This window comes from Morone saxatilis, unplaced genomic scaffold (genome assembly GCF_004916995.1).
Source record: "Morone saxatilis isolate NCDOM2014 unplaced genomic scaffold, NCSU_SB_2.0 Contig18, whole genome shotgun sequence".
NCBI classification, from domain to species: domain Eukaryota; kingdom Metazoa; phylum Chordata; class Actinopteri; family Moronidae; genus Morone; species Morone saxatilis.
The window spans coordinates 22,060,974-22,079,075 of NW_023339740.1; the positions used below are offsets into that span (position 1 = coordinate 22,060,974).

An 18,102-nucleotide genomic window follows, 5' to 3' on the forward strand; every position below is an offset into this window, starting at 1 on the left:
TATATATATATTATATATATTGTACTTGTAATCTAACAATGACTGTACATAGTTGCAACAGTGTGTTAAAAAAAAATCTTTTGTTGCATACATGCAAATAAATATTAGCATAAGCGCTACTACCTTCCTCCTCCTCCTCTACCACCTCTTCCACTTCCTCCTCCTCCTCTGCTACCTCTTCTACCTCTTCCTCCTCTTCTGTGCAAAGCAAGCAAACAATGACAATCTCACACAGCTTTTAGATCAACATTATTTTTGCAATCTACATGTATTTTTGACAGTGCCTTCAAAACCAAGTCAATGTTTTATAAAGAATACATTTGTACAAAGCATTTTCTTATATTCTTACTTCTACTTGTAGTTTTCTCATATTATTCTTCTTATAACTCTTGCATGTAAATATTCCTTTTTGAATTAAGCTGTCATGATATCATTAAAAAACAGGTTTATCAAAAAATAAATAAAATCAAAATAAATAAGGTATACTAATTCAGCTTTCCCACAGTTGCATTTAGCGTTTGCACTGTTTGCAAAGTGCATAAGGTTCTGAGTTTTTTGTTCCCAACACTGCTTTCCTCATTTGGCCTCTTTGGGAAACAGTGATGCCAAGTCTTTAGCTGGAGTCCCTTCAGCCACAGAGGGTAACTCAACCTCTTTCCTCTGCAAAGAACGTAAGCCGACCTGCATTTAGAGGACCTCTAACAGGCATAAAAATGAAAGTGGGCATTGTGCCTTTGCCGCTATCTTCCCTAAGGTACTCTACTGAGAACATAAGCTGACCTACATTGCTCTCAATCAGCGACTCTACTCAACATAGAGGGAGACAGGTGCTGCTTAGTCTCTTGGACAACAGGGCTGTACAGTGGCCCAGATAGACAGCCTCCCAAAGCGGACAGAAATAGGGGTACGACCCTTTATCTCTTTGATGGCGACCCATTGCACCATTTGAGTTGGAAGGACAGATCCACTGGGATGTTCATACAAGGTGAACTATCCTAGCCTCAGACAGACAGGACTGACTAAAAGTACAGAGGTCAATCTTGCAGTAGAGCTAGAGGACAGCAGCTGCCTCTACAGTGGCACCAACATGCCAAAAATACAGTATGCTGTGTGGTGAAGCCAGCAGCTTAGCAGATGCGGTGTGTTAAGTAACTTAGAATGTATAAATGCAAGGCTCAAGTGTGTAAAGCAGGTAACAAAGCGTCAGCAAAAATACAAGCAGCCTCTTTATATTGATGCATTAGGAAGCAAAGTTTAACATTGTTTTCATAGATATTGTTTGTATTAAAGTACATACCAACAATATCCTCGTCTTCTTCACACCATACACACAGAGGAGTAAAAAGCAGAGATCAGCTATAACATATAAGCATTTCTGATATGTGTGCATATGTAAGCATAATCACGACATTCATGCATTATTTTTAATTTTGTGAAGCAGCAGTGTAGTGTTTAGCCGAATGGCAGAATTTCTCACTGACAACAAGCAGCTGTCTGAATCTGCAGCCTAGTAACTACACTCACAAGACTTATGTTGCCCATATGTGTGAACTGACAAACTTGACTTACGTTGTCCCCTGAAAGAAGAAGAAAACACACCACAAACATTTAATTACAATTGGTTCCATCTGTGCTGGCATCACTTTGTTATCACCACTCTCCTTCCTACAGAAATGATCAATTTACTTACTCATATGTGCCTTCTTCTGTGTCTGACATGGTCAGGATGCAACACCTGCACAAGTTAGTCCAATTCAAAGGTGCATAGTGAGTGATATTGCATCAACAACTGCCTGAAGTTATATAATAATGCAATAATAAAGCCAAATTGAACCCACATGTCTTAAAATGTATGCAACAAGGGATAATATATTTGATAAAATAAAACAAGCTATTTTTCTGTTTAAAAACATATAAGAGGAGCACACAGACTTACCTAGAGAGTGTGATGTGCGCTTCAGACTGTGCTCAATGGGGAATTGTATTCTGTGCCCTCCTCTGTGGGCCATAAGCTTTTAAACCCAGTAGTGGATCACATGGCAGCAAGCTGCCCATGTCTACAATGGGTGGGCACATACCTGCAAACAGATGGCAGATGGCATTAACCAGAATGGGAAAACATGCATTCTCTGTGGACTTGCATTGTCTATTTTTACACAGCAAAACCAAGACCCGAACAACACGGGATTATTGACCCCAAAAGGTTTCAGTATCTCAGGTCTGGCAGACGTGAGGAATGTTGGAAATAATCCTTGTAAAGCCACACCTGTGTGCACACAAATACACAAAGAGACGGTTCAAGCTCACGTCATTTACTGTTTCTACTCATCGTGATTCTGCTGGTCAACACCACATTTATCACATACATTTGACTGTATAACAGACATGTATTCCCCTCAACTGGATGTGTCATGCAGTCAAATCATTGAGCATTATTCCCATAGCAGGTTGCCAACGAAATGAGTAATGAGTCACCTCCCGGCACCGTCTCCTGCACCTCGCCTTTAATCTTGCCCTCAGTCCTCACATGCAATAACGTGTTATCAACAACAGCCTTTATGACCATGCCAAGTCTTTTGATACTCCCAGTGTTTGCTGTTTATACTGAATCTGACCCCACAGATGGGATTATGATTCAACAGATGTCTCCTGTGAAACAAAGCCAAAATGTAACTCTGTTTGTGGGGCTTGTTGAATGGAGTTCTCCCTTTCATCACAACTCTGGTTCTGTTTACAGATTTGTTGACGCTGTTTGGAAGTCTTCTTGGTAAAGTTCAGGAGTCTCAAGATAGCCGAGATAAGTTCAAGTCAAATCCCAAACTAAGTCGATGGGGGCTAATCAAAGTCAAGTCACATCAGTCAAGTCTTCAGAGGCAAAATGCAAGTCAGTGATACGTTTGTTTCAGATCTCTTAAGTATTTTCCATTTAAACCTATTTTCTTATTGTTTTTACATAATTGAGACCAGTCAATAGGCCCAGTAAAGAACTGTATTGTGTGTTAATACTTTTTCTTAATTATTGCTATATTGAAGGATTTAATTGCGTTAAACAAGACTTGACTGATTTTTCTGTCAAATCAGTTTTTCAGGTAAAGTCCTCAGAAATCTGTTGTTAATACTTCATCCTTGTGCATGTATCAAGATATATCACTAAATCCTCAATTTTGTTTATTAGATACTAGACCTGACAGCTGGAGTTCATATGATAAAATACTGATCTATTGGCAGCAATGCATTGCTATGCACTGGAGATTTACTATATTGCCAACTCTACCACAGTGATAAATTTAGCTCTCTGGCGCTCTTTGGCGCCTAACAGCTGTACTAGAATATCAAACTGAAGCCTCAGGATTGTAGAAATTTGGCATTTGTACATTATTTTTTATTTTCTGAAACATTTAGAAACTATTCAAAAAAAGAAACAAAAGCAATCAATTATAATTAATTATCTTAATACAGACTTTATAGTGCTAAATGTTACAAGTTGTATGTATGTACGTGTGTGTGTGTGTGTGTGTGTGTGTGTGTGTGTGTCCGAGTATAGTCAGAGTACATTGTAACGTAATGTGTGTTTCGATGGTTTAATGTAGATGTAATTCCCTGATCGGCTCAGTGACGCAACAGAGTAACTGCAGGCATTAATTATGCACTAGTTAGTAGATAGTAGTTTCTATTATTAAGTTAAATTTGAAGTCGAAAGTCTTGTTTTGGGGTAAATATTGTCTGAGCTAAACTTCATCTTGTACATTGAGAATACACAGGAAGTAATGTGTTTTTTTGCTACCTTTGGGTGGGTTTTTCTTTTTAAACAAATTTTGTCCAAAACATTTGAGCTGTGTTTTGTCCTGCAGTTGTTTACATACAAGACAAAACTGACATGTTTTTGGTTTGTTTTGCTCCACAAAGCCTGCAGTGTTTAAACATAAGGAGTCCTCTTTGTTTGTAGTGCATGTTAGGAGGAGAGAGCTCATAACCCAGACACATTTTTATTTTTTATTTTCTAGATTTATCAAACAGCAGTTTGGCCCATCTTTTCTTTTACAGAATGAAAAGCTAGTAATCATCTGGCTGACAGATGCACAAAACAAATTATTCGAATCAGTGAGCTCACTGAACAATGGCACAAACATAAAAATACTCCACAGAGAGGCCATTCATAGGCAGGAACGGTGTACAATTTTATGATAGAGTTTAGAATGAATCCCATAATAAAACTTTTGTGTTTGAATGTTTAAACTTTGTGTTACTTTAATAACCATTGAGAGGGGGCATGACAGTGTGAAGTTTCAAGTACTTTAGTTTGGCTGCATAAACTTTCTCCTCCTGATTGTATTGTTTCAAACCCCACCCCTCTGGCACCTGAGTCAACTAAAACAAACAACAGAAAGCACTTATGCTTCCTAATACTGTTTAACCCTGAGATGGCACCAGTCCCTCATTCAGCTCAGAATCAATAAAAGGTTCATTTATTATGCTTCTTCCTCAATAATCACTGTGTTGTTTATAGCTGTTTTTTTTATCTTTAGGCGGAAACCTGCTGGTTGGAAATTTTTCTCAGTAAACCGAGCATAAGCTGATACTGCCACCTTGTGGCACGAAATGGAACTGGACAAGATGCACCCAAACCTTGTGTTTGTACTATTAATAGTATATTTTGTACTCCGTGTAGGTCATCTCTGGGAATCTTTCTGTATTCAGAATCAGATTCGAAACTATTAATTTAGAATAAGAATTAATAATTATTGTAGAGGCATGATAGATACGCTCAATTATTCTATACTAAAGCTGAAACAGTAAGCTAAATCAACCACTGGATAGACAGAAATTAATAGTTAAAATGAAATAATTAATTTGGATAATTGTTTTAGTCATTTGTTGGTTACATCTTATAAAACGTGAATCATTGTTTTATATTATATTGAACATTTCTGGGTTTTGGACTGTTAAAAAAAGAACTTCAGAACTTTTTTGGAACATATTATAGATATATTTTATAGATATAAACATAATTCATTTGGGCCTCTTGGAAAGACTGTATCAAATGAGAAAGTTTTGTTGTAATTTAAACATTACATTTATTTAAAACATAAACAGGAATATACAGGGTTATAGCTAGGATGTTAAATACTGGGGATGAGTTTAAATTCATCGTAAACTCCACCCAACTTCATTCATTCTATCAATATTGATATTTCTATATATTCATTTGTTTGTTGTTTCTTAGTTCTTAGCTCTGTATTATTCATTTAAATTCAGTAGTAAACTATAAGAGATCATGATACATATTCGGCTCGTTGTAGAACAAATCAAACGCACCCTTCACAGTGAAGCGGTCTGTTTAACTGTTTGATGCCCTGCCCATTGAACATTTAGCGTTTCAGGACGAAGCTAAGTTCCCAACAGTGCAGTCATGTTGTTTTCAGGAAGGATTTGTGGAAATAATAATCTGCCACAGAGAGAGCTTCACGCTGGAGTTTCCTTCCTGCTTCATTCCCCGCAGAGATGCAGGTATCACTGCTTCCCTGCACCATGCAGCAGGTATGTGCTGCTGCGAGCTTGTCTGTCTTCAGTGTCTCTCCTGCTGTTGTTATCCTCTGCTGCTCTCTGTCTTCCTCATTGCTAGTAATTGTGAATTAATTATTTGCACTATGAGCTTAGCCTTTGTGTGTTTTTGGTGTGGTAGATGCATTTTTAGTTTCCATGCTGTTGACTTCAATCATTTTGAATTATAGCCTCAGTTGTTGCTGATCTGTTTTGTATTTTGGTGAATATTGGGTCATCATGATGCATGTTATTCCACTGACTGCGACTTTTAAGTCATCTGACTTTAATTACATTTTGAATCCCCCCCCAAAAAAGCTGTATTTTTTCACTTAGACATGTGGATGTGGAGGGAAATTAGTCCACTAAACTACACATGTCCATGAAAACAATATGCTAAATCCACTGACATTACATCCGAACAGCTGATTGATGTGTGTGTGAATACAAAATGTTCCTTCTTTCAAAAAAAACAAAGACACAAAAAAGAGACTGCATATGCTGTGTTTATTTCAGTGATAATGAAACAAAACACACAAATGTGGGGACATGTACTGATTAGAACATCTCTGTGACCATGTGAAGTACTGCAGAGAGTTTCTGTATGTTCAGTGCTGTTAAGTGAAGGTATTGGACGTAACATAAAAAGCTGCCTTTTCTTTAATAGCATCCGTTTACTGGTTGGGGCCCGCTGCTGCATCAAACATCTTCTTGCGGCCCTCCATGCCCGACATGGCTTCCACATTCTTCCTCCAGTCACTCACCTCCACCGTCTTCTCCTGCACAGAGCAAATCACAGAGGTACGAATTTAAAGACTTTAAATGTATGCAATTTGTGTGTGTATGTCTAAAATGATTCCATCAGATGTTGATCTTTTCAGCCAGCTCTATAAAGCAGAATCAATACTGGGATATTGGAGTCTTTGTTAAACATAATCTAATATCTTGTCCCTTGCACCAGTGGTTTCTTCTACTTTTGGCCAGCTAAGAAAGCTGATTAATCAGTTTCACACTGGCTGTCACCCTTGGCGTAGACATCAGCCAAAGGCTTAAATAAATTGTCACCATGGAGACAATCTGTCACAGCTGCACCTTGTGTGGGAATAAATCAGGACTGTGTCATTGTCTTGCAGCCAAAAGCATCTCATTAGCTGATTTAGTTTTTATTTTACTCCGAACCGACCTTTTCTGTGTCCTCCTTCTTGACTGATTTAAGATTTGCTCGCAGATCCAAAGAGACCTTGTGTTTGGAGCCCAGCAGTGATCGCAGGATGGCATCAGCAGAGACCCTCACCCTTCTCAGGTTGGGTCTCTTGAACTTCCCTCGCAGATCCAGTACCTTGATGTTCAGGTCTTTGATCTGTAGAGAAAGTGGAGAGGAAGTTAATTTGGGTCATTTGTCAGCACCAGTATTAAGGGCCCTATTGTACAATCTGTTCATTTAAAGGTAATCCAAACACACTGTACTTGTTGGATTTCATCAGTGTAGTGTTGCAGCCTTGAGACGTGTGTTATCGTTTTGTTGTTGATGTTGAAATGATTAATGATCATTGTCATCTTTCTCAACTAGTGTTCAATTACCTCTCTGTTGTTGTGCAAGACTTTGGCTTCAATATCGTACCGCTCCTCGTCCACCACGTCTATTTTGGCATGCAGCTCTTCACATAACGTCTGTGTAGAAAATGAGAGGAATTTCATGTTAATTTGATCACAATTTTAGTGAAATTTAGCAACATTATTTCAATGAGAACAAAGAAAGAGTTTTAGATTTAGTATGACCGTCTGTGGTAAATGTAAAATGACACCTTTAGCTCTACCAAGGACATGCCACTGGTCTGTATAGGAGGAGATTTTTCTTCCAGGTACTTGGTCTTCTGTTCCTCTTTTTCTTCCAGCTCCTGCTCCAGCTCCTCCTTGGCCATGGCGACCATCAAGCTCTGAAATACCACACACACAAGGTACATTTAACTGTTTGTTTAACTGTCTTTCTGGCTGACAATCCAGTCTATGCAAATAGAACTGAGGACTCACCTTTAACATGAGCTTGCGAGAGGCTGAGATTTTAGATTTTCTCTGCAAAAAGAATATTTTTTTCTTAGTGTGACATTTCAGTTGCCCGATGATAATACGGGTATGATAAATTATTAGACGTCTTACCTCCGGTCTGTGGGTAGAAAATAAAGAGAGGACACAAAAGACATGGAAATGAAGCATTAGCATTCAGTTGCAGATAAGAAAAAACAATAATGAATTGTCTCTTATAGTTGCTATGTTACATTTTATTATGCGTTTCTATAGAGGAATCCCATTTGCTGTGTGAAACTGATACTCTGATTTGGAAATGGAAACAATAACAGAAACACAATACACTTACGCTTTCTCAGGCATCTTGGCTATTTCAATTCCCCCTGGAAGACAAAAATAAAACCTTTTGCCTCTGAAGTGCACAACCATGGGGACCACTTGGGTCGAATGCCCCAATGGGTCTTAACTGTGTTTTCCACTATAGTTACATGCCATTACAGTCGACCGTATAGTGTTACAAGAATGGAAATTTACCGTATATATAGAGACAAATTGATCTGTTAAAGTCTAAATCTAGTGTTATTCGTCACTCTATTAGTTTTATTATTCTTTGGCAATGATTTGTGAATTATATTTTAAACTATGAACGGATGTGACTTTTCACATGGCCAACCTTTTTTGTTTTGTTTTGTTTATTGGGCACTTCATGTCATAGTTTGTAGAAAGGTCTGCTGGACCAAATCATCCCGTCACCTCCTCATCTGCCAGAAAGCAAAGTGTTGGCAGACAGGGAGAAGCATGCAAGGCCCCACATTGCAACTATTCCAAATAGATAACATTTCCTGCTTTCACCCCCACTTCTCCATTGGATAAAGACACAAATGTAGACAGAGCCCCCAATTCTCAGAACAGTACTGACCGAATTTAGAATGCCAAATTGACGTCTATTTTCTTTTATTATATCCTTTTGTTTGATGGCCAGTTTTGGTACATTTCATGATAAAAATATTAGCTTTACTACCACACGAGACAAAGAAAAGCAGCATATTACCCAAATGTATCCCGATCGACTAGTCATTTCAACTTTTTTTTTTGTGAAAAAAATGTGAATATTAATCTTAAGGTTTTGGACTGTTGGTGAGACAAAACAACTTCATTGTAAGTTTCGATTATTTTATATCCAACCGGTGTTGTTATTTAATATCTTATCTAATTATTAAATCCAAAGTAAAATTAATGGCCTTACCTTTCTGCGTTGATACTGTGGATACAGACAGACACAAAGTGATGGAGAGAAGAACGCACTAGAATATTTATCTCCTGCTCCCCTTTGTCCCTCCTCTCTTTCACAAGGAGACTTAAATAGAAACACACACACACACACTCATACACATACACCTACACACCTACACAGACACTATGAGAGGGGGTGGTCTCAGGGTAACAGTGATTGTGATGCTCATGTTGTGTTGACAGATCACTGCTCTCTGCTTCTTTTATAATAATGTGTGTGAACGTTTCGGTGTGCCAGCTCGGGATAAACAGCATCCCTATTGACTTTCACTCATTTTTTCTCTCTCCAACTATTTAAAGCTCTCGTACATCCTGACAAATAGCCGCTGTATGTACGGAAAGTTCAAGTTACACTTATTTCTTTCCATGCTGAAGCAACCTTCTAGCAGTCATAGCCAAACAGTTTATCTTGTTACTGTAGATCATTTTCTGATATTTTCTTTGGCTACTGAGAGAGCAATGCTGGAGAGGTGCCCCGTCCCAGACTGCAGGGCCCCCTTGGTCTGATTAGGATAATAGCTGCAGACAATGCTAATCCGTGGTTTTAAGGCAGGAATGCTGTTTCCCGTATACATTTAGCTAAGGCCTACCAACTAAACATAGACAAATTGCAGCACCAGGTGATGCTGCCAGTCTTTGATACTGGGTCCCAGCCTGTGTGTATGTGTGCATGCTTTGTATTTGGTGGGGATTGGGGCTCATGTGCATACCAAACTGTAACACAGATGGATGTGTGTCTGTGTGAACACCCTTTTAAGTGCTCAGTTCACTCATGCAAGGACAGTAAGTCCTTAAATTAATCCACAAAATCACATGTCTGGTTTGTATTAGTGATTTAATTTTCTTCGGCTTGTACAGCAGTGGCGTGAACTTAGAAGTCCCGTTTGAAAGTTGATCACATACAGAGTTATACTTCTTAGTGACACAGCAGCTTTGATCTCAAACCAAAGCAGTGGACCGACAGACAGAGACACTGACATTGACATCCACAGAGACATGGCTAAAAATGGAAAGCTGTGGACTCTTGCTGCTTTAACCTATTATTCATTTTGGGGGAATACAAATGAACAAAAGCCTAAATTTGTCCATAAATGTAACCAGAACAAGTAAAAGGATTGCAATATTAATGACCCTTTATAAATAAATGTATAAAGGTCATTGGATTTGTTGCTAGGCTGCTTAAGTCATTAAAGGGTTCTTGAAATTGTCAACAACCTTGCAAATGATAAGTTCATCTACAGAAAATAAATTCACTATTTTGATAATTGATTAATCATTTCAGTATTTTATTTTAAGCAATAATTCCATTAGACAGGTTTGACAGTTTCTAAAATGTGAATGTTAATGTAAATGGTCATTTTTCCACATTTTTTTTATATTTTTGTAGGCTATGTAATTACTCTAAAAACAATCCTTTACAAAAAGGTCATGCAAGACAAATAATTATTCATAATCAACAGAAAATAATAATTAGTTGCAGCTATAATTTGGATCAGTCTCTTGGATCTTTTTAAAATATAATCATTAAATCCTTTCAAAAGTAGCCACATACAGTTGCTACAGTGGCAGACTGGGCTGGTTTTTAAGGGTTTGGTTCGCTTTTGATGCTGTTGTGTATGAATATTTCAAGTGTGTGCCAGTTACTTCCTCAGCGATTCTGTAAAAGATAGGACTGAGATTGTAGAAAAGTGATGAACCAAGCGGAAAAAGAAACTGGTTCCATACTGATGTGTGACAAATTAAAGCGGAAAAATACCTCAAAAGTGTCTTTTAGTAAGTTGTTTGAGCTCCTTGAGACTCCAGAATAGCTTTTGTTCTGCCTCCAGCCGTTGGTTTCTGTTGCGATAGCAGCTGGTAGTTTGACTGCCACTTTTCTGTCAGATGTCCAGCAAATATTAACAGGCATCTTTTATCAACACTACAAATTCCCTTGTTGGACCATTATCTGAAATGTATGTAATTTCAGTTAAATATTTTTCGGTTTTGTGCTGCCAAAGCTGTGCGGATAATGTTGGGCTACTGTTGTTATGTATCTTATTTCTTTTGTGGGCTCTTTGTGAAGAGGGACTTATGATTTCTTAACATTGTTTGAAAATATAGTTTCCATTTAATCTTCTGTTGACAGAGTAATTGGTTAATCGACCAGTTTGGTTTAACTTACTAAGAAACTTAATACTCGGTTATTGTGTTGGATCTTTTTAAGCACTATAATTACACCCACTTTCAATACTACATAGTTTTACAGTCATACACCTGCTTCCATTAGGCCAACCTCTGTCTTGAACACTTTTATAAGTGTGTTCAGCTTGCTGCTAGTGAAGGCATAACAGCTTCAATGCTCCTGTCTCTGAAGTCTCTGAACTCTGCTGGAGTGATGAACACCATATTTCCAAAATATATTCTCTTTATATGGTGTTTTGATGATGGGTGGGGAGTCCTCTAGAATATGTCGGCCCAAAATCTGCCTTTGGTGTTAAAACTGAGTTGACATCTGGTTGACTGCGAAGGCCACAGCATATGCTTCACATCATTTACTCCTCAAACCACTCTGTAACCTCTTCTAGCAGCATCTGCATTGTTATGTTCTTCCACTCGTTTATTCAGGTTTTTCCTTTTAATTTGTAGCCTGTCTGTAAATGGCAGTATTATCAAACACTATTGCTGCCCTCCACACTGAACACATGCTTTACATTTGTGGTAATGTGTGAGGCTGCTGTGTCTCCTGCTTGCAGTGGAGCAGCAGGCAGCTCAATGGGATAACTGGCGAGCTGACAGCCTCTTCAGACCACAGTGACTGTGACCTGCTGGGCTACCAACCTAGTTTCATATTTATAGTCTCTGTGTATTGTTAAGGATGGGACCATGTGAAATACTGCCGGTGCTGACTCAGCCTTTTTATAGTGAAATGAATGTGTGGATGTATATGACAATAGCATTGGCATTGTCTGTAAACAGCTTTTTTTTATTTTTTATTAATAGGGTTCAATTTGTGAAAGTTTGCAGGACTGTTCTTTTGCTCCCGCTGAGTCAGGACTTTGAAGTCCCTGATGCTGACTTGATTTATGACACAGAGATTCAGGCTGTTTGCTCGTGGCAGCTGATCATAATTCCACATTATATATGGCAGCAGGATTAACAAAGTGCGGTGTGTGTTTGCGGGACTGTCTCTAGGAAACTGAGCACTGACTCGTATATACAGATGCCAGTGGATTATACAGCAGTTTACTGTACTGTAGTTTTCACATGTGATACTTTGCTGTAAAGTATATTGTTTAAGTCTCACTCCAAAAGAAGAAGTAAACATGTTCACTGGCGCTGTATTGTGCAGGCGTTATTTATCTATGTTTATTGTTTATTGTAAAATGTGCATGTCACATGATCGATATTTGATTTAATTTCTTATGTAATGTTAATGTGAATTCTGGTATGAAAGGGAATAAGGGAATTGATGCTAGATTTACAATTACAGTTTATATTAATCTTCAAAACAATGGGTCCTTGATTTCAGACCCCTGTAGACTTGTTTTTTCTTTTCCTGGCTGAAATGACAACTATCACTAGCACATTGTATTAACTGTTGCTACAACGCTAAAGCTAATAAAGCTGTAACAGAGACTAGTTGTGGATACTGAAGTAGAAACTTAAAATCCAATACAGGGCAGGAGAGAGCTGTTAATGCTAAGCTAAACTCTGATAGCATCCAGGACTAGTTTCCACACTGTAAGGAAATTGGATATGCCAGTCACAAATGGGCAATTTTTTTTTAAATGTTCCTTGGAAGTAAATGCTAAATGTTACTGCTGTAGATAGTAAGATAGTTAAGCGGACACGCTAACATTAGCTGCTTATATTAAAAATGCACTTTTCTGTCCATTCCTTACATGTTTTTGGTTTTGGAAAGGGTCATATTAACAATTTCTTTTCATCACTTAATGTAAGATCAGGTATCTCCATTGCCCTCTGGTGGGTGAATGACAGAAGGGAATTCAATTTTAATACTTCCAGCAGGGCATTTATCAATTCAATTCAAAGTGGAACAAATCAATAAAACATTTTTACATTTTTGTTCCACTAATTTTTTATGAATCTAAATTTATGGAGGCTTAGGAACAGATCCCAGGGTAATACTTTCCTCCTTGTCCGGATTTTAGTTTGGTTGTTGATGTGACTCGTATGTTGCAGTCAGTGCCGAAACAAACAGCTGCCCACATCACCGCCACAGCTGCCTGGCACTCTGGTCATTGGCCAACTCCTCGGTGCAGGCAGAGACAGGGCCGAGCACTGCGACTCCGTTGTTTACCACAACAGCTGGCACTTTGCTCGGTCTGACGATCATTTGGAGGAATAACAAGCACACCCAAGACCTCATAAACATACTCACTGATTTCATCAGACCAGAACCACAAAAAGAACAATGACGGTTTTGTACGGCATGCCAAAGTTTGCATCATAGACAATGAGGGAAAAAAAATATTTTTTTTTGCTTGATATTTATTTTGTGTCTCAGCAATAATGCATTGCAATCTTACGACTGTATGTACACCATCTGACATGTAAAGAAGAAAGGAAGGCTTCATCTTGAGTGTAACTCAAACATACTGTGATACAGTTTTTTCACCACTGTCGGTCTTTAAACTTATTTTGTTCTCGCTCACCCAACATATTCAGATATTAATCAAATTAAGCATTTGCCATACTGAGCTCTGTTATTACAGTGCAAGTGTCTCTTAGTACTGCAGCCACATAGTTTAATTTGTAATAGTTTGTCTAAGAATGGAGCCAGCTTGCTGTTAACCACTCAGTTTAAACAAACAATGTGCACATCGAAACACTGTTAGAATTCAGTGTGTTATAAGTGTTTAGCATGATATCTTGTTTTTTAACCAGTCAAAAAAAAGACATCATTTCCAAATACAACACATTTAAGCAAAATCTACTTGGTGAACTCATAAAAAAAGCTGTGTGCTGTGTGCTTCTTTCATTCCTCTTTGCCTTTAGCTGGAATGAAAGGGCAGAGTAAAATAGGCTAGATATTGACTGAAGCATCCTGGAAGCGATGATATCAGAGCGCAGATGTCAGTCCCAGGTGGGTTGAAGCTTCGGGCTTTACTGGGAATGAGCCAGAGCTCCTGCACCCTGACCAAAACCAAACCCCTTGGGACCAAAGTTCTTTGCATAGCAACCTGTGAATGACATTACAGAGACTGAGAAACACTGCACAGAATACATAGGCAGACTGGAGTTTGAATTATCTGCTGGTTTATTAAGCCTCAATTTGCAGAGCCACAGTGTCAGTTAGTTATCAGATGGCTTATTTAAACTAGATAACTGACAAACATGAAGTCTTGTTTAAATATTAATAAAAATATATTAAATGGCAAAAGGTCAGAGGGGCTACTGACCTATTGGGCCTCTGTCTTAAGTAATTTAGAGCAACTGCTTCTGCTCTGCAGGTTGGGGTTCAGATGTTGAACCAACCACTGGAATGTATGTCATTCAATTATACTGCCTCTCAGTTTTATAAAATACTAGAGAAAATGAATAATTGATATCAGAATAGCTGCAGATTATTTTTTGCTGCCCATCAGCTAATCGAATTATACACCAATCGTTTACGCTCTTGTTGATAGACACAGACCTTTACAGAAGATCTCTCCGTCTCTATCAGCGACGGTCGTGGACTCAAGTCCTTTGCCACACTTGGCACAGCGAAAGCAGCCTTTATGCCAGGACTGATGAGAGAGCAGAGAGGTGGTCCAAGCTCAAAAATATACATACAGTACATATAATATACAGAGAAATGACAAATTATCCACTTTTATAATTAATTTAAAGGTCCAGTGTGTTACATTTAGGAGGCTCTATATGCAGAAATGGAATATAATATTCATAGGTATGTTTTCATTAGTGTATAATCACCTGAATGTAGGAATTGTGGGTTCACCTTCCATGGAGCCATGTTTCTAGCAGTAGCCCAGACATGGACACAAACCAAACACTGGCTCTAGATAGGGGCATTTGCATTTTCCATGTATATGGCCACTGTAGTTGCTCTTTCGAGTAAGTTGTGATCTGAACTACACCGCTAGATGCCACTAAATCCTACACACTGGACCTTTTTAAAGTACAGTTTATAAACTGAAATAACCACATACGTAGATCTTACTTACATTGCCCCCTCCAATAACCTTCTCCGCTGCATACACTGTCTTCCCACATCGAGGGCACACATCTGAGCCCCCTGCTTTCTGGGCAAACTTTGAGGCATTGGGGTTATTTGTAGGGCGATGAGGAGCTTGACTGCCAAGAAAAAAATAAAGCTTTAAAGAAGACCGTAAGGTAAAATCAACTGATGTATTAAGAGCTACTAATACAGATATGCAGCTCATTTTTATGTTTCATCCCTTTGTCGAGACTTCTGATCCAGCATGTGGAGAAGTAGTTTTGTTCTGTCCAAAATATGAAATGTGCTTTGTTATTCTGTAATCTGGCTATACGGTATGTAGCTTTATACTGTTCTCAGTAGTTTAAAAAAAACAGGAGGAAGTACTGTTTTGCTCACACTTCAGGCTTGATTCCAAGTCCTTCTCCTGTGTCCATACTCAGAGTTCCGGCTCCACCTCCGAAGCCGTAGCCTTTTGGCCCATATTTCTTGCCATAGCATGATTTGCAGTAGATCTCATCCACATGAACGGCCACTGTTGTGCTGTCCAAGTTCTTCTTACAGACCACTTACAACAAAGAAAAAGGAAAACAAAAACTTATCAGAAACACTCTAAAACCTTTGTATCATTTCTTTCTTTAGCTCACAAACATCTATACCACACACCAAGCAAACTCTCAAAAACAGTTCCTGGCAGTTTTTTTCTTTTTCTTTTACAGATTAGCAGTGACATCACCACAAACCATTTGTGACATTTTAAAGAAGAAAATTGCATACCCACGTGCTTAGCTGGCTCAGATAAATACTAGTCTGTGCTGGAGGGGGAGTATGTGTACCTTCCTCTGCCATATAAGGCCAAGCCTTCGTCACATGTCTCCACTGGATCCAAATAAGGACTGAGATGTCTGAGTGAAAACCTGCAGATGCTCACTTTCCTACTCTGATGCCAAATACTCCGCATTCCATCCTGGCACTTCTTGTGATTTCCGAGTTGTTTACGCACTCGGGAGTCAGAAGACGAATAAAGCAGATTACCTGAGAACTTAAATACTTACTGCACAGAAAACAAGATTTATGCCAGCTTTTCCCCTCACACTGCACTTCCTCAGCAAAGTAGACGGTTTTCTGGCAGCAGCCACACTTGTTTCCTCCTCCGAAAGGCATTCTGTAAGCATACAGGAGAGCCGGTTGTGTACATTTTTCATTCACTGTATATATTACATCTCTCTTCTGGAGCAGTGTTACTCAGCAGACAGAGACCATCTGCAACACTTGAGGCTAGATGCAACAATATCTATAAAAGGAGAGGTACCAGTTTCCTATGATACACTGCTCTTTCTTTCCTTCTTGTTTCAGCGTACTGGCGTCTGTAGGTCTGTTCATACCTGGTTATAAAATGCAAAGTACCTGCTGGCACTGCTCAGATAGCTCCAAACCAGCTCATATAGATAAAATGACATCAGAATACACTCTGCATTGACCCTACACCAAGGTCGGCTCTGAGTTTCAGAAATGAAATGTCTTTTTATGGTGACAACTTCACCGTAATGTAATGCAATATTACAATTTGTAATAGTATGTAATGTTGCCATCCACACTGAAAGCCAGCAATCTACTAGGTCACTCTGGATAAACAGGAAATTCCCTGCATTTCATTTTGTAATCACACATGTTAACAACTTTGACCTCAGACAACCCAGCAATCTACAATGCAGATTATCTGAGTTACTCAAGCAATCTTTTATAAAATAAAAAATAAAGACACTGTTTGGGGTTAGCTTCAGGGTAGTCTCCAAGCTTGCTTAGGGCGATTTTACACTGGTAGTGGCACCTTTTCAAGGTTGTTTCTTATCTGCCTTTCCTGCAGATGCTCAGAAAACTTGTTGGATACATAAAGCCATTCTATCCTAGACAGTAATAGGAAATTTCCAACTTCAGAGATAGTCCTCTTAACTGTAAACAGCACCACTTAGTCATATATAATAGTCATTTGATTATAGGTAACTTTGTCTCTAAATTTCAAATCAAAATTATACTTTCTCTTCAAATTAACTATTTTAGTGCACAGATAAATAAAACATTAAGAAACAAACTTACTAACAACTCACGACTCCACTATTAAATCCTACTGTTAAGTATTGAGATTTTTAACAATGCTTTCCGTATCCTGACTTAAACAAACCTACCTGTTGAGGTGAAAGGCTGATCCTGTCTGTTGTATTAAGATATGACTGAGTTGAGAAGAGAAGCAGAGAAGGGAGGCTGAATGGACACCAGACTGAACTGAGGGAGGAGTCAGGACACAGACACAAAAAGAGGGAGAGAGAAGTAGGGAGGAAAAGGAGGAGAAAGATAGTGAGCGTACTTATTGATGGACAGGGAGGGTGGAAGACTACAAGAGAGACGTATGCCATCTCCATGTTTCAAAAACTTTCCGACTTGGTGAAATCACATGACCGCTTTCCAGAAAACTGTTGAAAGCAGATGAATGGAAACTTGTCATGTCTTTAAATGAGCCACATTCTGGTCCTTTAAGGTAATTCTCTATTAGTGACCCAAATGGAAAAAAGAGGTAATTATTTGGAGTTTTGAGCACTTCAGTACCAAACAGTACTGTTGCAAGACCTCAATAAATGTATGGTTGGATCTTTTAGCTCATTGTTTTTGTTTTATGGGGGAACAACTTTACTGTTCCCTCTCACTGTTCTCAGCAGGTCTTTTCTAACCGCAGAAGGCAGCTGTTTTTGTTATCTGCCCAGTACCTAACAGAAGACAAACAAAGTTACTCTCTATCTGGTGAACATAGTGAGACATTTCGCAGTCTGAGAGCCAGATATATCACTCAGGAGTTGGAGACCAAAACAGAGTTAAAAGAAGAGTGAATATTAGACTTACATTAATCTGGTGGCCAGAAATACAACTTTGAATGAATGCTAATGTTGGCCTAGTGCTGTATTCCAGAAAGCGGGTATAGTGAGTTCAGCAAATTCATCCAGACTCTCTGGGTCTGATCTGCCTGAGTTGATTGGCTGATTTTCCGTTTTTCAGGTTGTTTTGTCGTCTGCCGCATTCATGCAGCT

At 38.7% G+C, this 18,102-nt stretch overlaps 3 protein-coding genes across 12 annotated transcripts in view; all 3 read right to left on the reverse strand.

The window, feature by feature from the left end:
• The window catches only part of tnnt2b (troponin T type 2b (cardiac)), a 7,656-nt gene extending 5,654 nt beyond the window's left edge, over positions 1-2,002 (reverse strand). For 2 of the 10 annotated variants that reach the window (XM_035661206.1, XM_035661204.1), the window contains exons 1-4: positions 1,937-2,001; positions 1,691-1,735; positions 1,570-1,577; positions 1,298-1,315 (exon numbers count right to left, since the gene is read on the reverse strand). In XM_035661206.1, the coding sequence (XP_035517099.1) occupies positions 1,298-1,315; positions 1,570-1,577; positions 1,691-1,719 (55 nt within the window). In that variant the 5' untranslated portion in view covers positions 1,720-1,735; positions 1,937-2,001. Of the gene's footprint in view, positions 1-1,297; positions 1,316-1,569; positions 1,578-1,690; positions 1,736-1,936 lie in introns of those variants that run through there. The other 8 variants (XM_035661205.1, XM_035661211.1, XM_035661207.1 and 5 more) reach the window with 8 other exon arrangements.
• Positions 2,003-6,214: 4,212 nt separating this feature from the next.
• Positions 6,215-7,761, reverse strand: LOC118327773 (troponin I, slow skeletal muscle-like). Its single transcript, XM_035661214.1, has 5 exons — positions 7,573-7,761; positions 7,347-7,478; positions 7,123-7,212; positions 6,725-6,901; positions 6,215-6,320 (listed from the first exon to the last, which is right to left on the reverse strand). Exons 1-5 carry the CDS (start codon positions 7,759-7,761, stop codon positions 6,216-6,218), a joined length of 693 nt encoding a protein of 230 aa, XP_035517107.1. The 3' UTR covers position 6,215.
• A 5,571-nt stretch (positions 7,762-13,332) lies between these two features.
• csrp1b (cysteine and glycine-rich protein 1b) lies at positions 13,333-17,347 on the reverse strand. The gene is made up of 6 exons (XM_035661216.1): positions 17,209-17,347; positions 16,078-16,187; positions 15,422-15,590; positions 15,030-15,159; positions 14,498-14,591; positions 13,333-14,042 (listed from the first exon to the last, which is right to left on the reverse strand). Exons 2-6 carry the CDS (start codon positions 16,184-16,186, stop codon positions 13,966-13,968), a joined length of 579 nt encoding a protein of 192 aa, XP_035517109.1. The 5' UTR covers position 16,187; positions 17,209-17,347; the 3' UTR covers positions 13,333-13,965.
• Between the last annotated feature and the right edge of the window lie 755 nt (positions 17,348-18,102).